At 40.0% G+C, this 22,077-nt stretch overlaps 1 protein-coding gene across 1 annotated transcript; it reads right to left on the bottom strand.

Moving 5' to 3' along the window:
• Window positions 1–765: 765 nt before the first annotated feature.
• Window positions 766–15,387, bottom strand: fktn (fukutin; the record flags this gene model as incomplete). The annotated part of the gene is made up of 10 exons (XM_071514895.1): window positions 15,134–15,387; window positions 14,356–14,412; window positions 11,781–11,981; window positions 10,453–10,599; window positions 9,531–9,661; window positions 4,913–5,045; window positions 4,025–4,154; window positions 3,728–3,861; window positions 1,695–1,819; window positions 766–874 (listed from the first exon to the last, which is right to left on the bottom strand). Coding segments are annotated over exons 1-10 (1,269 nt in total), but the record flags the coding sequence as incomplete, so codon positions are not given.
• Window positions 15,388–22,077: the final 6,690 nt, after the last annotated feature.

The following is a 22,077-nucleotide window of genomic DNA, read 5'->3' as shown; positions in this document are numbered from 1 at the left end:
TTTATGATTTAATATTTTTTAGAATATATACTATAATAAGTAAGATATACTTTTTTGTGTGTTCTTTTTTTATTTTGTATTTTTTCGTCAGAATGTTTTTGGGCAGCTGAGAGTGAAAAAGTTTTGGAAATGAAAAAAATTGTAAGAAAAAAGGTTTGACAAACCAGAAAAGGCCAATTCTCAATGTGAGGAACAATAAATTAAAGGTCCATGTTGTGTAAAACAGGATTCCCCTCTCCTCTGTGATGATAAAGGAGTTGGATGGACCTTTAATAAAAAACAAAATTAAAAAAACAAAACATAATGTCCCTCCATACAGAAAACAAAACAGTAAAAACACCAATAAGAGAAAACAGTGAAAACGAAGAGAACGAAACAACGTTTACTTTAATGTTTTTCTTCTTCATTGTTTTTTCAACTTTTAAAACAATGGCACGACATTCTCTCCAAACTCCTCTGTACACTGTTAAAAACAGTCTTCACCCTAACACCTTCTACAAGTTGGACTGTTAAAATAATGGCACTAAATTCCCTCCATACACAATACACTGTAAAAATTAACCGTAAAAACCACCACTGACTAACTGTTTCCCACCTTCAACAGTTGTTTCAGCTTTTAAAATAACGGCACTAAATTCTAGGGATGTGCGCGATTAGTCGACTAGTCGTTTAAACGTTTCTTCACTAATCGGCACCAGAAATACTAGTCGGTTAAACTAATTATTCATAATGTACGCCGCTTAACTGATGCGTCTCAGATGTTACGGAGCCAGCAGCCAGCAGCCGGGCTGCAGCCCAGCAGGCCGTGATGCCCGGATGTGAAGGTGGGACAGACAGAGATGACATCTCCAGTGCGGTTTGGCAGTATTTTGATCTAGAAAAGGAAAATAAAGTTGTAAACCTGAATCCCACCTAACAAAGATCCACTTGTGTGGCGGTGCGGGAAGACGCCACGCTTTCCAAAACTATGTCGGCTTGCAAGTCTCTGTCTCTGTGAAACACCTGAGCCAGCTGAGAGAGTTCAGCTGCTGGACTTACTGTTAACAGACTGAGGTTTGACCTTTCACCCCAACATGTCCACATGTTGATTTCACTGAACAAAAATGTTTCGTCAGTCGAGTAAGTAGGCCTACCATGTTGTGTGTGTGTGTGTGTGTGTGTGTGTGTGTGTGTGTGTGTGTGTGTGTGTGTGTGTGTGTGTGTGTGTGTGTGTACCTGCTGTTTGAAGCCGTTGTTGAACAGCCTAATAATCTAATGTCACGTCGATCAGTAGCCTAGTTGTTATTTTTTTGTAGGCCTATTATTGGTAGTTTTCTGATGACAGATTATTATTTTTTTATATTTCTTATTATTTTAAATGTTATTTGTTAACTTTTATTTAGTGAGTTGTCATGTTTTGTAATGTACAACGTTCATAATAAACGGCACAAAGTGCCACAGTTATTGAATATTATTAACGGTTTCAAATGGCTCTTAAATACATGCAATATTTTTTCGGACAATGTTTTAACCTCATAGATTAAACTGTGCTCATTTTTGACTGTTTTCTGAGTGTTTTCTTACTTTAGTCGACTAGTCTACATTTAAATTTCCGTTTAATCGACAGGGAAATTAGTCGTTGGGAACATCCCTAATAAATTCCCTCCATACACAACACACCGTTCAAAAATAAAATGATAAAAAGAGCCACTGACTTGAACTTTTTGCCGCTCTTGGCCTGCGTTCCTCCGTTCCACAGGAAGTCTCCCTCCTGGTAGAAGAAGAAGACGTCCAGCTTGACGTCGTCGCCCTGGAAGGAAAGTTCCAGACTGTCCTCTAGCTGCAGGGGGACCAGTTACAGTTTTTACATGAATTAATTAGAATTGCTGTTGTCATCGGCATAGAGGGTCATTCCTATGCTGGACGATTTTTGATTTTTAAATTTTAATGTGATTTTATTGTTATTTTAATTTCATGTCATGATTTTAATCCATTTACTGTTTTCATCAATTTTAGGTTTATCACTCTATGTTGCATTCTTTGTATAAATGATGCTTTAACCCTCTAGACCCCAGTGGGACGATAGAATGCTGCTGCAGTTCACTGGGAATTCTCACTTAAATCAGCATTTTCTTGCTCATTCCAAACAAACAGCTCTATCTCAAAAATATAAATAAAATGACAATCACAGGTTTTTCCATTTAAAAAAACACAACTTTCCCTTTAATTTGGTACCAAATACATGGCAGGGTGGTTCAGGGCGTCTCCTCTCACAGTGTCATTCACAGTATGACAACAAAACAGATCCTTCCTATCTTGGCTAACGATAATCTTTCAAAATCCATACAAAACCTCCAGAGCTTCAGCCCACACAGTAATAAGGTCAGACAGTAACAGTCGCCAAACAAATATGGAAAAAGTCGCCAATCTTATTTGGATAAAAGTCTCTGGACCCGGTCAGTCCTCCTCCAGACTCTTCGGCCTCTGCCTCAGGAAGGTCCTGCTGTGAGTGAAGCTGATCTTCTGTCTTGTTTTATCGAGCGAGAACAAGAGATTTCCATCAGAAGACTTCAACTCACAACGTCTTCCTGACTTCCCGCTGCACCCGGTGGGTCAGGTTCAGTCTCACAGCATCTGACAGCTTCCAGAAGGTTTTAACAGCCGGACGCTCAGCCGGTGAAGCGAAGATCTACAGCTGGAGGACGACTAAACCCGGGAAAATCAAACGTCTCGGTGTCACCAGATACATTTTCCGGTTCCGGTTCATCGATGACAACTTGAAGTTTATATAAAACAAAGCTGATAACTTGATTTTCAGTTTTTGGTACATTTTAAACAATTTAAATATGACGGGCGCTCTTGGGCACTATAGTGAAATATAGAACGGGCGCTATGGGGTGTAGAGGGTTAATAAACTTTAACTTACACTTTATTATATGTATAAATATTAGTTTGTATCTTTGTTTTTTTACGTGGAAAAAGATTTGAAAGTAAGAAATATTCAGTTTGGCAATGGGAAAAAAGATTTGAATAAAAATTAAAGTGGGTAAAAAATGAAAATCAAAATCAAATGCTTTGTAAGTTGAAAACATTTTGCATTTGTTTCTTTCTTTTTGTTTTTACAGTGAGGGATGTTTGACGTGAAAGTTCTTCAAAGTAAAGATAAACGGCTTGAAAATATATGAAAAATGCAGGTATTTTTACAGAAAAAATAAATACATTTGCGAAAGCGAAAAAAATGAAGTAAAAATATGAAGTTTTGGAAGTGGAAAAAACAATTGCAAGCAAAAATTGCTCCAGACTGCCCTCTACCTGCAGGGAATTGAATTGCACCCTGCAGGGTGTTTTAAATGTGAAAAGAAAATCTGAAAATAAAACAAAAGTAAAAAGAGATTTATTTTTTACATAAATTAATTACATAAAACGTATCTTGGCTCTTTTGCTATGGAGTTACATGTGTATCTTCCTTTTTTACAATGAAAAAAAAAGTTTGAAAATATTAAGTTTTGCAGGTAGAAAAAAAAACAAGTTTTCCAGTTTACTTTCTAGTTCTTCATTCAAACCAATGGAGTCAGTTAGCATCATTAGTTCTCCTTCCACTTTTCTTGCAAATTTTTAACATCTTTTGCTTCCCTTCCACTTTCCCTCACTGTTAGCATTCCTCATTCGAACCAATGGCGTCTTGGCATGGTTAGCATGATTAGCCCCGCCCCCCCTCACCCCCCCCCCCCCCCCCCCCCCCCCTCACCTTGCCAAACTTGTGTTTGAGCGGCAGGCCGGCGCTGCGGAATGCCGACATAATGTCCGGCTGGAAATCCCCAGCCAAAATCCCGATGTCGACGTCCCGACTGTATGGGATGATGCTGCACTGCCTGAACCAGCCTGCAAGAGGGGGGGGGGGGCGGGGGGGGGGCATAGAGAATGAAGGCCAAATGAATGCAGAGCGACCCCAATCGATTCGATAGAGGTCTTTAGGTCAATTCGATTACAGGAAACTCGATAAGAAAAACGATAAGATTTTTCAATAGAGTTTGGTGTGTAGTACCCAGGCAGGTGCCGCTGCTGAGCCAGAAGGGAACGGAGAGGCGGTCGAGTGTCTGAGCTGCCAGGCGGAGGAGAGACTTTGCTCTCCGCCGGAAATCCACCGCTTCAGGAGATGAGTCATCCGGGTAGAGCTGCAGAGAGACGGAGAGAGAGACAGAGACAGACATTTAATGAAAAACTGGAGGAAAAAATGTTTTTGGTCATTTTTTCCCCCAAATGTTTTGGTCATTTTTCTCAGTGAAAGATGATGGAGGCATGAAGAGGAAGATAAGGAATACAGAGAGAAAGAGTTCATAGAGGGAGAAGAGAGATTTCATTCAAAATTGGACGTCTATTTTTTTTTTTTTTGGCATTTTCTTTCTTTTACATGAATAATGGAGGAATGAAGAGGAAAAGAAAGATTTTTCACATAAAAACATTTTCACTTTTTTTTTCTCAACTTTTCTTCCACATATTTTCTTTCTCACCCTTTCCAATTTAAACATTTTTTCTTAACATTTTCTCCCCCCATAAAACTTAATTTTCTCTTTTTTTCCACCTTCAAACCTTTTATTTCACTTTCAAACCTTTTTTCACTTTGAAAAATGTTTTACTCATCCTTTATATTCAACTATTTTCACATTCAATTTATTTTTCACTTTGAAGTTATTTTTTTTCAAACTTTCATTTCACTATCAAACCTGTTTTTTTTTCATTTTCAAACTTTTTTTCACTTTCAAACCTTTTTTTTGTTTTTAAAACTTTCTTTTTCATTTTCAAAACGTTTTTATTTTCAAACCTTTTCTTTCACTTTCGAACCTTTTCTGTTGCTTTCAATCTTCTCCAAAATACTGGTACTAACTTGCCTCCATACAGGTAGTGACATCACAGCACTTCCTGTTTTCCATACCTGCAGGAAGTTCCGAGCATCTCGGTAGCGACACTCCGAGAAGCGGGCGTGGCTTCGCTCCGACAGGAAGCGGGAAATGTTCCGCGGGATTCGAATGTCCAAACCGTCGAGTGTCGTCAACACCAGCTCCGGTCTAAAGAAATATAAACAAACGAAAAAAAAAAAAATTTCATTCATTTTTTCCTACAATTATTATTTCTTATTTTACATTATTAGATTTTTTTAATATATTCATTTTTAATTATTTTAAAAGCTTTATATATATATTTTTTTACTGTTTAATAAAAAAAACCAGTAAAAAATAAAAAAAACAAGCTGCACTTATTTTATCTTATGTGGAAAATGAAAAAAAGAAAATACTGAAAAAATTTAAATACAAAAAAAGTTAGAACCAGCTCCAGTTTGGAAATAAATAAATATTTTCTTTATTTTTATATATTTTTGTAAGAGGAAAATTAATAATAAAAAAAAAAATTATCTACCAAAAAAGTTAAGTTAGAACCAGCTCCGGTCTGGAAAATAATGACAAGAAAAATATTATTGTTAATTTATTTTTAAGAGGAATATTAATAAAAACTATATTTAAAAAATATACATACAAAACATTTAGAAAATAAATAATAATAAAAAAAAACATAAAAACATACATTTTAGCATTTTTATATACTTTTTTAAGAGGAAAAAATATAGTAGTTAGAACCTACATAAACGCATTGCATTCACCAAAAAAAATAAAAAATCAGAGATGGTTTCTTGTAATTATGACTTCCGTATCCATAATCCGTAATTATGAGATTATGAGATCTTTATCTCGTAATTATGAGATACTAAGTCATAATTATGAGATATGGAAGTCATAATTACGAGAAACCATCTCCGATTGTTTTTTTGGGCGTTTAGTCTTCAAAATAAAAGCGTGTGATTTTAGACTTGTAGAAATACTGTTTTAAACCAATTACTTTGTAATCGTCAAAGTTTCTTAATCTTCAAATTCAATAAGTGAGCACCCATATTAATGTTTGATGTCATAATAATAATTAAAAATGCCATAATTTGGGCCATTTGTAACTATACATGCTGGATATATTACACTTTCCAACATTTTCTGACTAAATTGGACACTGTACGGTTTCAAAATAATTTACCAAAAAACGCACTCAACCCTCAAACCAATGGACAATATCTCACACTCCTTCACCCTGGAAAAATGCAACAACTTCCTGTCATTCTTTCACTCCAAAATTGAAAATATACACAACCAGCTAGCCACCTCCTCTCCCATCCCCCCCCCCGACCCGGAGCCTGTCCCTCCCCCGCCAACAGACCATAGCCTTCCCCTCTTCTCCCCCATAACCATATCTGACCTCACCAAAATACTCACCGGCATCAAGTCCTCCACCTGCCCCCTGGACCCCATCCTCTCCACCCTTGTCAAAGCTTGTCTCCCTTGTCTTAGCCCACTCATCACTGACATTATAAACCCCTCCCTCACCTCTGGCACTGTTCCCTCTCCTTTCAAGCTTGCTGCCATCACACCCGTCCTCAAGAAGCCTGGCCTGGCCTCTGAAAACCCCAACAATTTCAGACCCATCTCAAACCTCACATTTTTTTCTAAAATACTGGAACGTGTCGTTGCTACTGAACTCAAACAATACCTCCACACCAACCAGATATATGAAACATTCCAATCAGGCTTTCGAACACACCACAGTACAGAACCTGCTCTGCTTAAAGTCACCAACGACCTCCTACTCTCCTCTGATTCCGGCTCCCTCAACATCCTCCTCCTCCTCGACCTCAGTGCAGCCTTCGTCACCACCAACCACTCCGTCCTCCTCAGTCGCCTGCAGTCCTGCATCGGCATAACTGGTTCAGCACTCTCATGGTTCAAATCCTACCTTTCCGATAGATTTCACTACATCTCCATCGATAACTGTAAATCCGACACCACCCCAGTCACCCATGGTGTCCCCCAAGGCCCGGTGCTTGGTCCCCTCCTCTTCATCATCTACATGCTCCCCCTAGGTCACATCATACGCCACGGACTACGGTTCCATTGCTACGCCGACGACACCCCGCTCTACATCTCCGCCAAAACCATCAGCCCTGCCATTCTCTCCACCCTCACGAACTGCCTCACTGAAATAAAAACCTGGATGAACAACAACTTCCTCAAGCTCAACTGCAATAAATCAGAAATCATCATCATCGGCCCCAAATCCCTCCTCCCCTCCTCCCAGGATTTCTCACTCAACATCGATGGTCACACAGTCACAGCTTCCCCCCTTGTCCAAAACCTTGGTGTCACTCTGGATCCCATCCTCTCCTTCAACTCGCACACCAACAACATCACCAAAACCTCCTTTTTTCATCTCTGCAATATTGCTCGACTTCGGCCCATCCTCTCCTTCTCTGCTGCTGAAACTCTCATCCACGCTTTCATAACCTCCAGACTGGACTACTGCAGCAGCATCCTGTATGGCCTCCATTCCACCGTCCTCCAAAAACTACAATACGTTCAGAACTCAGCTGCCCGGTTGCTCACCCACTCCCGCTCCAGAGAACACATTACACCCATCCTTCAACACCTTCACTGGCTCCCAATACAGCACCGAATCCACTTCAAGATCCTCCTCATCACATACAAAGCTCTCAATAATCTCGCCCCCTCATACCTGACATACTTCTCCACCCGCCACTCCCACACCTTCCACCTCAGCTCAGATCAGCTGATGCCAACCTCCTGACCCCCGTCACCAGGACCAAGCTCCGCACCTTGGGGGGCGGAGCCTTTGCCATCGCTGCCCCGACCCTCTGGAACTTCCTCCCTTCTCACATCAGAAACTCGGACTCATTCCCTTCATTCAAAAATAAACTCAAAACCACCTTTTCAAAAAGGCCTGCAATATCTGACTCCCACTGCCTCTCCAGAACTGAAATGCACACTCTTGTCATTATTTTAATTTTAATTTATTATCATCACTTTTGTATCAATGTTTTTATGTATTTTATATATTTCTTTTATTTTCCCCCAGCTGTTGTAAAGTGTCTTTGAGTACTATGTCAAGTGCTTACAAATAAAATGTATTATTATCATTATCATTATTATTATTATTATTATTAATAAATACAGCTCACAAGGACATAGTATCAATTTTAAAATTCGCTAACTGTTACCATGAAAAGTCAGACTGTTGTAGTTTTTACCAAATCAAATTAAAATAGGAACAAATTCTTCATTACGCCGGGGGACTATTTTCTGTGCTACGGAACTACTTTCCTGAGAAGGAAAACATGTTACAGCCGGCTTATTAAGTTGTTTGAGGAGAAAGTGGTCCGGCCCGGTGCATGGTGATGATGAAATATGCTGCAGAGCAGCAGCATGGCTCTGTGACGGGTTTTTAATCGTTTTTTAATACAATGGAGTTCTATGGCTGCTGGGACATGGCTGCACTGGGACCAGATACATGGACCAGACTTGTTGCGAGATCACGATCACGTGAGAATCCATCTTGCCAGGCTTCAAGTTCTGCGTTTGTGTCTGAACCACAGCGGTGCGGACCAATCGGCGTCCTGTGAGGTCAGCCGGGGGCGGGGCTTAGGTGTGACGACAGCGAGAAGCGACTGTTCCTTCACAACATGGCGGCTCCTCAACAGGCTGCTGACAGGCTGCTGTGACATCACTTACTTCTGACCTGCAGAGGATTTCTTCACTGAAAGAGCAAAGAACACTGAAGGCTTTTCTGGATGGAAAAGATGTTTCCTCTCTTCTCCAGACCGACTTCGGCAAGAGTTCGTTTATACGGTTCGTCGATCCGATCGGTCGAAGTTAGCCCGTGACAGACGGTGATAGACGGATGGTTCATCCGATCACCTGCCGAGTATTTTTTGAAAGAGCCTGACCTTTTCCAAACAGTTTCCAAGGACGACTTCCCAGATGGTTCTGAGTAACAAACCGTCTGGAGCGTCAGGTTAGCTTGCCGCCAGCCCACACAGTTTCTCCAGGAACTGTTTTTCTAGTTTTTACTGTTTACAGTTTTTCTTAAATTTTTTACACATTTTTTTAAACATATACTTTTTTTTTTTTTACTGTTTTCCTTAAAAAAAAGGAAGGAAGCACTCTGTTTTGAAAATAAAAACACAACAGGGGGGCACTAGTTAAAGTTTTTTTTTTGAATTCACTTCATTATTTTTATTTTTCATTTTTATACTTTATACTTTCTTCTATCTTAAAAATATATATTTGAAAACTTCTCACTTTCAAATTTTTCACTTTCAATTTATTTTTCACTTTCAAACCTTTTTTTGTTTCAAAATTTGTTTTTAAATTTATAATTTCATTTTGACTTCCAAATTTTTTTGTTTTAAAAGTTTTTCAGTTTCAATTTTTTTTAACTTCAAAACTAACTTTTCTTTTTTTACTTTAAAACTTTCACTTTAAAAAGATTTTTGTTTCACATTTAAAATGTCTTCTTTGTAAAAAATGAAAGTCCAAAGGTAATAGTTTAAAACCAGTAGATCTTATAGAAACCAGTAGAAACCAGTAAGACCAGTAAGACCAGTAGAAACCATTATAAACCAGTAGATCCATCATAAATCAGTAGAAACCAATAGAAACCTGTCGTAGGCTCCAGCATGGTGACCGTAGTCGAGCTTTTTAAAGTCGGTGAAGCTGCGGTCCATGTCCGGCTTCAGACGCAGCGCTCCGTGCCACAGATAATTCCCGCTGCGCTCGTACAGGAACACCACCTGGACAAAAAGGCACGTCAAAAAATGTTGAAAAATATTTGGCACAAGAGGACATATTAGAGGAACACCACCGAAAAAAGAACAAAAAATAGTTATGATGATAAAAAAAAAAGAAAAGAAAATAGAATAATAAAAGTCATCACAAAACTGACAGGAACACCACCTGGACAAAAAGTAAAAAAAAAAAAAGAAAATCAAAAATTTGAAAAAATATTTTGGGTAAGAAGAATTGCTACAGTAACACCACCTAACATGACAAAATACAGAAACAAATAAAATAAAATAATAATAATACAAATTACAGGAATATCACCTGGGACAAAATACATAAAAAACACAGATTTCTACTTTGTTGCTTATTGCTAAGCAGATTTTTTTCCTAGTTTGTTGTTTGTTGCTAGGCAGATTTTTTTGAGTGTTTTTGTGTTTCTTTCTAGTTTCTAGCTTGTTGCTAGGCAGATATTTATTTTTTAGTTTCTTTGTGTGTTTTTATCTACTTTGTCGCTTGTTGTGAGACAGATTTTTTTAAAAGAGTAACTAAGCCCCAAACCCAACTTTGTGATGAAGGCTGACATCTAATGGTGAAAAGGGGGTACTGCACTAAGAGCAGATGACTAGTTCAGTAGCCTCCTTTTCACCATTAGATGTCAGGCTTCACCACAGATTTGCGTTTGGCGTTTAGTTTTTAAGTTTTGGGGATTTTTCTACTTCGTCACTTATTGCTAGGGTTAGCTTTGCTTTTTTTTTTTTCCCTAGTTTGTCGCTTGTTGCTAGGCAGAATTCCTGCTCACCTGGATGACTTGGCCCTGCAGGCGGAACAGGAAGTGCAGGGGAATCTCCTCTCCTGATAGGTCGTCCAGACTGGCCAATCGCGGGTCTTTTCCTCTCAGCTGCAGCAGCTGGAAGCCTTTCTGCTCCGCTGCAGACAGCAAGGTGGCCTGGAAGGAGGGAACGCAGTATTTTATTCAAGTATTTCTGTGTTTCGTAGTACTTACTGACCGCTGTGATGCATGACAAGAGAAATCTGACAATGTCCTGTCGTATCATATCGTTTATTACTACTTTTCTACTTACTCTTCTAGTAATATTTCAGTATTGTCTGGTTGTATTTTAGTTTTTTGTAATACTTTTTCAGCATGCTGAAACACAGTATTTTAATCAAGTATTTCAGGAGTTTCTAGTAGTATTTCAGTATTTTCTCATATTTTCTAGTAGCATTACAGTGTTTTCTAGAATTTTCTAATACTATTACTACTAGTAGTATTATACTACTATCTCTTAGTGTTTTTGTATTTTCTAGTAGGATTTCTGTGTTTTGTAGGGTAGTAGTATTTCAATATTTTCTACAATTTTCAAGCAGTATTTATTTTGCAGTAGTATTTCTGTTTTCTAATAGTATTTCAGTGTTGTCTAGTAGTTTTTAGTACTCTGGTGATATTTATGTATATTGCAGGTATTTCTGTATTTTCTAGTATGTTCTAGAAGTATTTCAGTGTTTTCTGGAAGTATTTCTGTATTTTCTAGTATGTTCTAGAAGTATTTCAGTGTTTTCTGGAAGTATTTCTGTATTTTATAGTATTTTATAGTAGTATTTCAGAATTTATAGTAGTATTTCAGTATTCTTCAGTATTTGTTTAGTAGCATTTGAATATTTTCCAGTATTATCTAATAGTATTTCAAGTATTTTTCAGTAGTATATTTTTCTAGGGTTTTCTTGCAGTATTTCAGTATTTTGTAGTATTTTAGGATATTTTCTAGTAGTTCTTCAACATTTTCTAATAGTATTTCAGTATTCTCTAGTATTTACCTAGTTGTATTTCAGTATATCTTAGTATAATAAAAAATATTTTCTAGTATTTTTAACAGTATTTAGGTTTTTTGCACTTTTTTAGTATTTCAGTGTTTTCAAGTATTTTATGGTATTATTCAAGTATTCATTTAAATATTTTCAAGTATTTTTTAGTATTTATTTGTAGTATTTCAGTGTTTTCTAGTAGTATTTAAGTATTTTCAGTACAACTTCAATATCCCTAGTATTTTCTAGTAGTTTTTAGTTGTATTTCTTTATTTGAAGTATTTCCCACCAGTACTGCAGTATTTCGTAGTACTTTCCACTCACATCGTACTTCCACAGGTTGGCCAGCAGAGCGAAGGACATGATTGGCCGGCCAGTGCACAGGAAGCTGCAGTGCGGCTCGCGCAATTGGCCATCCCGCCGCAGCAAAGCATCCTGGGAGAGTCGGCCGAGGGAGGCGGAGTCAGCCAGGAAGAGCGGCCAATCGAAACGCCGCGCCAGACTCAGGAACTTTTTCACCGTTTGCTGCGCAAAAAGAAGACAAATGCTTTGGAAAAAAATATTTTTTTCCACTTTAAAATATATCTTTAGTTCTCTTTTTTCCACTTTGAAAATTAATTTATACAAATTAAAAAAGTCCTACCAAAATCCAACAAAAAATACTACTAAAGTACTACCATAGTACTATAAAAGTACTATTGAAGTACTACCGAAGCACTACAAAAATTGCATCCACAGGTTCACAGTACTACCAAAATAGTACAAAAGTACTACCAAATTAAAGCTGGAGCCTCCACAGGTATTCACAGCACCTAGTACAGCGACCGCCTCTGAAAATCACTGGAGGAGTGAGGAGCGAGGAGCGAGGAGCGAGGAGCGAGGAGCGAGGAGCGAGGAGCGAGGAAGGAGGAGGGAGGAGCGAGGAGGGAGGAGCGAGGAGCGAGGAGGGAGGAGCGAGGAGGGAGGAGCGAGGAGGGAGGAGCGAGGAGCGAGGAGGGAGGAGCGAGGAGCGAGGAGCGAGGAGGGAGGAGCGAGGAGGGAGGAGCGAGGAGCGAGGAGGGAGGAGCGAGGAGGGAGGAGCGAGGAGGGAGGAGCGAGGAGCGAGGAGGGAGGAGCGAGGAGCGAGGAGCGAGGAGGGAGGAGCGAGGAGCGAGGAGCGAGGAGCGAGGAGGGAGGAGGGAGGAGGGAGGAGCGAGGACTGAGGAGCGAGGAGCGAGGAGGGAGGAGGGAGGAGCGAGGAGCGAGGAGCGAGGAGCGAGGAGCGAGGAGTGACCACAAGCAGTTAGGAGTGAATCCAAGTCACAGTTTCAGAGGAGGTGCTGTGTGATTAGTGGTTAGCTCAGCACAAATTGAAACTGGTACTGTGTTGTCATTCTTTGGGCTTTCAACACCAGACTTGGATCAGTCCCTAGGGATGTTGTCACTAATGTGCCCACCAAGGTCATAGGCCACTGTGAAGTGGACTTGTGATAGATTGAATAATGTCAGAATCTGATTGGCTAATAACTCCGCCATTTTTTACCCAATCATTATGAAAAGTTGGCGTTTGCTGCCATCTTGGAAAGCGATAGAACTTATGGGTCTTTACAACAAATTTGTTCAGCATACAAAATTACACCGACAAGTTTCAAGTGTCGAGGTGAAACGGGGCGGCGGGGCTTGGCTGCGTGTCACAGCGCCCCCTGTGGCCGCAGTGCCACCGAACCGCCCGGACACCCGCTTACCGGAGTGTGCCATGTGTGAGCCTGGAGAACTTCTACCAATCAGATGCTGAGCTAGAGACAATTACAACGGGGGAATAATAATTAGAAGAATCTGGCCAGAAACAATAGGCATTGGGAACACCCATATTGTGGAAAGCAGGATTCCCCTCGCCTCTTTGATTATAAAGGAGTTGGATGGTCTATCTAAACATGAAAGTATCAAAACGCACGGTCCGCAACTAAATCCACACAATCCATATTAGGAAACCGAGCCTCTGAACGAGCTGTTTGGACTTCCGTAACTTTGTGCTTCACAAAGGTTCGTTTTACTCTCTTTTTTTATTTTTTTATATATTTTTTTAGGCATTTTTATGCTTTATTTTTGATAGAGACAGTCTAAGAGAGAGAGAGAGAGGAAGGTATGGGAAAGAGAGGGGAGGACATGCAGCAAAGGACCGTGGGCCGGATTCAAATCCAGTTTGCTGCGGGAAGGATTGTTTTTTAATGTAATGCTTACTGTCAACAAATCCTATGAAAATAACAACAACAACAATGTGTTTGCTCTCCTCCCGTTACTTTCTGACTTCCCACGTTTTGTTTTTAGCCGTCAACCAGGAAGTCATCGGCTCCAACTGTGAGCTAAAAACCTTGAAATCCAGCTCACAAAGACATAGTTTACATTTTAAAAATCGTTAACTGTTACCATGAAAAGTCAGGCTGTTGTAGTTATTAAGTCGTCTGAGGAAAAAGTGGTCCGGCCCGGTGCATGGTGATGATGCAATATGCTGCAGAGCAGCAGCATGGCTCTGTGACTCTGTGGTTTTAAATCTTTTTAATACAATGCAGTTCTATGGCTGCTGGGACATGGCTGCACTGGGACCAGATACATGGACCAGACAAAATCATTGCTGATTTTGTTATTTTCATAGGATTTGTTGACGGTAAGAAATGCATTAAAAACACCAGCCTGATCCTTTAAAAACAATATTCTTCCAGTTTTTGTACAAAAAATACTTTTTGTTCACTTTTAATAATACTTAAAAAAAACACATTTCCACTTTAAAAATATTTTTTTCCATTTTCAAAAAATAGCCTATTATTTTTTTATCACCACTTAAAACAAAAAGTTCCCTACCAAACGTTTTTTGCATTACCAAAGCATTGTAAGAGGTACGACATGAAATACTGTGACTCACCCACTGGAGGTCGCTGGCGGTCAGCTGACCGGTCCGAGTCAGGATGTGAGGGCCGGGCTAAAGAACAGAGGCATCATGGGTAATCACATCACATTAAATCATCACATTTCTTTTCTATAGACGCATTATGTTGATATATTTACATTTGTACATATTTATTTATTTATTTTTTACTCATTTATTTCCCAGTTCATTTATACTTTCATTTTCTCAATTATTTATTTATTTCCCAATTTATTTATACATTTTTCCATTCATTCATTTATTTTGCAATATTTATACTTTGAAATTTTCCATTATTTGTTTTGCAATTTATTTATATTTTTATTGATGTTTTCATTTATTTATTCATTTATTTGCTAATTTATTTATACTTTTATTGATTTACTTGCATATTTATTTACTAATTTATTTACAATTTAATTGATTTATTTCATTCAGTTAATCATTTTCCAATTTGTTCACAATTTGATTGTTTTTTTCCATTCATTTATCCATTTGTTTCCCTATGTATTCATATGTTTACTGACTCAGTCATTCACTCATTCATTCACATAAATTATTCAAATTTTTTTTACTTATTTACTTTCTCATTTCCTGCTTTCTCTGCGCATGTAAAACTACCCTACAGTGATTTCCACTGATTTCTCATTTTTGAAACGAAGTATTCCTTTAAAACGGATCCCCACAAGTGTGAGGAATGTCGTAACCGCTATTTTGGAGTTGAATATGAATGTAGAACGTATTCAAAATATGAAAAATATGAATATTCCGTTACCTTAGAGACATATTGCCGGTAATAGTAAAGCTGAAACAGCAGGAAAACCGAGCTGGTGGCGACGAGCAGCGCTAAAATCGCCGTTTTATTAAGGCGAGGCATCCGGTAACGGCTGTTTTTTTTTTACCGACAGATCTCGCGCACGGGTGTCATGTCGTTAACGCGAAATCTGAACGGCGCAGTAGCGGGAAAAAGGGCCGAAAAACAGAGCATTATTTGCTGGGAGATAATATCCAAAACAAACCAAGGCGCAGTCCGTCTGGACAGAGGAGAGGAGGTTCACTTCCGGCTCACGCTCCTTTCAGAATAAAAGGCTCAATTGTACCGCATTTAAATGTTGGCTAAAATATTTCATTTTGTAAACGCAAACAAAAGGAAGCTGTGTCAAGTTAGAGGAAAGTAGGTTCACTTCTGGCCCTCGTCCCTTCAGAATAAAAGGCTCATTGTACTGCATTTAAATATCGGAAAAACAAAATAATTTGTAAATGGGAAAAAAAACAAAGCTTTTTTTTTGCAAGCTGGACAGATGAAAGGAGGTTCACTTCCGGTCCCCGTTCCTTTCAGAATAAAAGCCTGATTTTTTCAAGCAAAAAATCATGTTGTAAAAGGAAATAAAACGAAGCTTTGGCCTTGAATTTCATTTTAGAAACCAAAAAATAAAAGGAAAGTCAAAATCAACACTGTCCATTTGTCCAATCCGTTGGTCATTTTCAAATTCAAAGCGTAATTATACCGCATATAAATAATGAAAAAAAAAGAAGCTGTCAAGTTCGACAGAGGAAAGGATGTTCTTCCGGTCCCCGCTCCTTTCAGAATAAAAGCCTAATTTGTCGACATTTAGAGGTGAGTTCCATTTGGGCAAAATGCGTCTTCTCCTTCGTCCTCCTCTCCTAGTTACTCGGCATCCAAAAATGAGCCGCCATCCAGCTGGTTAAAAGACGCGTGAAGGATCCTCCATGTTTCCTCGCCTCCGTCCTCCAAAGAGGCGTGGTCCGGAGACTCAGGTGTTTCCTCGACGCGGAAATAATGACAGAAGAGAATACACATAATACACATGCCTGTAGCCTGTAGGCTAAACCAGCTCTACACTGTCAGAAATATGTAGAAAATGACAGATAAGTCCTTGATGTGTCTCTCATTCTGTCTTAAACTTTCTTGTGAATTGTGTTTTGTGTGTGTGTGTTGCCATGGAATTTCTCTTCAGGGAAAAAACATTCTTACTAAACCTCATTAACAGCAATTCATATGTATTTTGCACATTATGTTCTTACAGACAGATCTATGGTCATTTAGGGGAATAAAGAGAATCAAACATTGGTTCATTGCTAGTGAGACGTCAAACAGCCGACAGGATCGTTGTTTGGAAGTTGGAAAAAAGTTGAATAACACACAGATTCACATCAGCTTAAGACATTTGTTTTAGGTGTCCTGCCTCCACGAGGAAGACGAGGTTCATTAGGGACAGAGAGGAATTACACATTAATCTGAACTTTGTGAAAAGTTTCTATGTGATAAAACTGACAGCTGTCATCATGGAGGGGAAGGAGACGCTGTGGGCGGAGCTTCAGACGTCAGTTCAACATGGCCGCTCCGCCTCAAATTAAATGATAAAAATAGATGTGATGAAAATGCATGTGAATTGAAAAACTGAGTGATAAACTGCCAAGTGACTTTATTAAAATGGTGGTGATTTGATAAGAACAGAGCCATTTTCATCATTTATCACCACTTTCTATCATTCAGCATTGCCATTTATCATTTAAGGCGAGCTGCAGAAGGGAAGGAACAAAAATTTACTTTAGAGGTGATGAAAATGAATATGAATTGACCCCTCGCTCTCTCTCCTTCCTGTCCCTCTCTCTCACTATATCTGTCCAATAAAGCATGAAAATGCCAAAAATAAATCTTAAAAAAATCTTAAAAAGAATGTGAATTGAAAAACACTGTGATGAAATTGCATGTGAACTCAAAAGACAGTGATAAAGTGACTTGATAAATTGAGAGATGAGGAGATTGAGGATGAAATAGCTCAGTGATCTATCATTGAGTCATTTTGTTACTTCTGCCCCAAGTAAATATTTTCTGTTCCCTCGCCTTCACACCTAGACGTCAGTCAGAAACCAGCCACTGAAGTTCAGCGATTCTCTGGACGGTCGAACGTTCCCAGAATGGAACCGAGCCGCTTCTGCTGTTTTCAGTGGCAGGAGAAGAAAAGGGACAAAGAAAAGAGGGAAGTGTCTCATATCACATCAAAGTTTTGAACCCCATACAATCTCTTTTGGAGACTTTTTTCTGGATCCCTGGTGCAAGGAGACCGGAACAATGACCACCAAGTCAGTACAAATAACTTTTCACACGGTGGCCCCTTTACACCTTGCATTAACATGCATCTCATATCCAGATTGTATCTAGATATGATTTAACCTGATTACATTTACACCTGGTGTTAACATGTGTCTCCAGAGTCCACATTGAGATCCGATTGAGATCCGATCGCTCTGTCCGGCTCAAACAACCGAACATCACATCCTCCTCTCGTCTGCACGGGTCCAAGAAAAAAAAAAAGATGATTCCCATCTGTGAAGCCGCGCTATTGTATGGACTAGGAAAATTTATGGTTTCTGTGGTGTGCCCGGTGTTCGCGGTGCAGGGGGTCTGTGCAGCGAGTGCAGAGCTCCACAGGGGGTCTGTGGAGGGTCTGCAGGGGGTCTGTGGAGGGTCTGCAGGGGGTCTGTGGAGGGTCCGCACCGAGCTCTGCGCTCCTCTCAAAAAATGAAACTCTGCGGAGGCCTCCGCAAACGCCACAATCAGTTCAGAGGCTATGATTGGTTAATGGTTGCTATGTTAGTTGGTTACCAGGGAAGTAAGTGTAATCGAGCCAAGTGACAGCTGACAACCGGCAAAAATGGACAATTTACCATGAAATGCTGTGGCTCTGCGGAGAGAACGGTCTGCCGGGCACACCGGGCACACCGGGCACACCGGGCACACCGGGCACACCGGGCACACCGGGCACACCGGGCACACCCGGCACACCGGGCACACCGGGCACACCGGGCACACCCGGCACACCGGGCACACCGGGCACACCCGGCACACCCGGCACACCGGGCACACCGGGCACACCGGGCACACCGGGCACACCCGGCACACCGGGCACACCGGGCACACCGGGCACACCGGGCACACCGCAGAAACCAACACATAACATTGGCCTGCTTGCTTTTGGAGGCGGGGGAAGAAGCGTCTTCAACAACTGGAACGCCGAAGAGGAAAGTCGGCACGATTACGTATTTCCTCCACGTAGTTGCTGTATGTGGATTGAAAACGCAGCTGCATTTCCACTTGTGTTCAGTGTGGTCCTGATGCGTCCCAGACCACCTCCGGAGGCGGTTCGGCCGATCGGATCGCGGTCCGTCCTCGGTGCGTCTCGGGTGCATTTACACCTGAACTTTCATGTGGTCAAGAACTATCCGACTGCAATCCGCTCACCCAAAACACATTTTAATGCGAGGAGTAAAGAGGGTCTATGATACACAAAGCAAAAGCATTTTGTTGTTGTCACCAATGTTAACATAAATCTTGTTAAGCATAGTCTCAGATTCCATGTGCTTTCTGTTTCTTGAAATCTGGACCACAAATAGTAAAAAAACAAGAGGTGAAAAAGCTTTCTCCATTTGTTCTCTGGCTCAGTAAATCTGTTAAAGCAGCTCTTCAGGAACGATGGAATGATTATTTTCTCGTTGACTTCTCATGTGTTTTGTGAATTGCTCACTTGACCCTGAACGGGTTTGAAGAGCCGCTGAACGTCTCGACACACAAAGGAAAACACCAGATTACAGTCCGGCTGCTGGTTCTCTTCACTACATTAGTTAGTGTTGCTGCTGTTTTATCATCAATATAACTTTATTGTACCATCAGAGCTGGAAGTGTGACACCCAAATGTGAGTCATGAGGATATTTATATTATTGTGTTATGGATCCTGAAATCAAACTGAATAAACTGGTGAAATTAAGGTGATTATACAAAAATGAGTAGTTTGGGCAATGAAATATGAATAATAATAGAGTCATGGGGGGGGGGGGGGGAGAGTTATATAACAAAGTGTTTGGTCAGTGTGTTGGTGATAGCGGCGTTCTCTGTCACTCTGATAGCGAAGGTTAAAGGTCAAGAGGAAGAGGTGAAGGGTCGGGTTACAGTTTGGGTTCGGTCTGGTTTTACAGACAGAGGAGACACCAGGGTTCAGGCTCAATTCATGAATGAACTCATCAATTTTAAATTCAACTGAGGAATTTGAATTTGAAAAAAACCTACAGGGAACAGACTTGGAATTGAATTGCAATTTCAGGAGGTTGAATTAAATGAAATTATGTGAATTTGTTTTTTCTTAACGCATATCTGAGATTCCACAGAGTGTTATATATTATCCATACCATGGGTTTCAGTGGTTGACCCTGAAGTGGGTACATTCATACCTATCAAATCATATTCAAATGGTTGACCTTAATGGGACCCTTTCAGAGTCAAGAATCATGGGATGTGGGGTGCCACAGGGTAGTCTCCTGGGTCCTCTATTCTTTTTATTATATATAAATGACTTAAAAGCAGCCGCCTCATGCAATCTTCTTTTATATGCTGACGATTCTGTTTTATTGGTAGCACATAAAGATAAAACGTGGTTGAGAATATTCTCAGTGAGGAACTTCAAAATGTAAGTAGATGGCTATCAGATAATAGATTATCCCTACACTTGGGAAAAACTGAAGCCATTCTTTTTGGTTCTAAAATAAAATTAGCAAGGTCAGCAGGTTTTACGGTTAAAGTTGGAGAGTTCCATATAACTGCTAAAGACAATGTAAATTATCTTGGCTGCATTTTAGACAATGAAAATATGGCTTTAAAAGCTCTCACCAAGATACATCAAAGAATGAAGTTTGTAGCCAGAAAAGCCTTTCTGGACAGGCAGCTCAGTTCTTCACACAGCAGCCGGAGCTCTAGTTCAAAGTCATTTTGATTACGCTGCCGTCTCCCGGTGCACCAGATTATCTCAACACCTCAAAAACAAACTGCAAAAGGCTCAAAATAAATCGATAAGGGTTATATTAAAGGTCCGTCCACGTACACATCTCCATCCTGCACCTTTTAAAAAGCTGAACTGGCCGACGGTGGGAACAGAACCATTTATATTAGGATGCTGCTCGCTTACCAAATTGTTAAGAATATGGTACCGAGGTACCGTAGTGTTTCACAGAGCGTGTTTGAAGAAATGGTTACAGAATACCATGTCACATGAGCATGTTGACATAGCTGCTAGTTATTTATATGTTGATTGTTTTGTCTTCGCTTGCTGTCTTGTTGTTTTGCTTTTATCTTGTGGTGTTCAGGGTTCTACTGGAGGACCGCGATGGAAATAAGCCTTCGGGCTTTATTGTGTTTTCATCCTCTGTGATTTTTAATGGATGTAATGACTGCAATGCAGTGTTATATGTGTTCTTTAATCATCATATAAATTCATTCATTCATTCATTCATCAATACTGAATATCATAACATGTTAAAGGAACCTTTCAGCTTGTATTTGATGCAGAACATGTGATGATAATCCATACATTATGACTGAATGTGTTTTGTTGAACTGTCTTTTATCTGTTTGATTTCTAATGTTTAATTTATAATATTTAGCATTAATGTTTTGCTTTACGTTTAGCGAGTCGAGGCAAACTCTCTTAGAAGTGGAATTTAATGGAATTCAGTTCTGTTTCCTGTCATTCCAATTCAATTCACATTCTGTTTCCTTACAGCTGGGAGACTTTCACACTGCAGGAGCTGAACTGAGTTTAACATGAATTCTCACTTCAGTTCATGAACAGGTCTGAGTCTGAGTCTGGACCGGATCTGAAGAGACAGCTGTGGCCACTTTTCAGCCTGAGTGACTCCAAATGTAATCTTGTAGTTTTTATAATTATAATGGAGAGCAAAGATCAAGTGAAAATTGCCAGAAATTTATTTGGAGGATATATTTTAAAAAAATCCCATCAGGCATCATTCAGGACCAGTGTTCCCTCCAAGCTGATAGTTTGATGACCTATGACTAATAATCAATCACATTGATCAAACTAGAAGTCACTCCAAACCTCCAGTGCTTCACCAACTTTCTGCTGCAGCCTCCATAACAGTTTCTGTTTGTTTATCGTTTGTCCTCTTGGTTTGTGTTTCTGATCAAATGAACGTTAACGCAGTTTAGCAGCCGCCTGGTCCTGCATGTCGGACTTTTCCTCCAGCAGCAAAGTGGTTAAAGAACTGAAATCCCAGATCCAGCTCACAACCAAAATCTAATCAACTGATCTAAAATCGTTACTAATTGTATTGCTAGTGATTTGGCTAAACTGTGAAGCTGCTGTCTGCCAGCTGTAGAAATCACCATCACCACTTAACGTTAGACAGAATGAATTGGCTGGCTGGTCTGGGACGTTAGGTAGTTTGTTGTTTTTCTTTTCCCACGGTGCAGCGAGGCATCACGAGGAAAATTCAGGTCAGCCAGTCCGTCTCTAGAGGGCGTCTGACTGTGAGCTGCAGTCCACTCACAGGACAGCGTGCATCATATACATTTTGGCATTCTTTTTCAGTCTTCAGAGCTAGCCGACGCATTTGAGTCAGTGCCCACTATAACAACATTCTGCTGTCTGGCTTCATTTCATGCTTCAGAAAAGCTACATCAATGAGTTAGAGCTGGCCTTTGTGCGTTCAACTTAATTCAGTACACATTTGCCAGTCCGGGTTTGTGACATGAAAATGTATTGAGTGTGGAGTACAGATGAAATTATATCTTCACCTAATTTGTTCCTCTGTTTTACCTGTTGCTATAGGCAACACCAGCTGCACACAGACTCTTCCTGGGACGGTCCTGAAAGACTGGAGCGAGGAACTCAGCTCCCCCTCTCCTG

This window comes from Centroberyx affinis, unplaced genomic scaffold, assembly GCF_046629955.1.
Source record: "Centroberyx affinis isolate AG114_WGS23_722 - 3 ecotype Tasmania unplaced genomic scaffold, CSIRO-AGI_Caff_v1 ptg010259l_1, whole genome shotgun sequence".
NCBI lineage: Eukaryota > Metazoa > Chordata > Actinopteri > Beryciformes > Berycidae > Centroberyx > Centroberyx affinis.
Note: the sequence above shows the minus strand (reverse complement) of the source record. Positions and strands in the feature narration are given on the sequence as shown.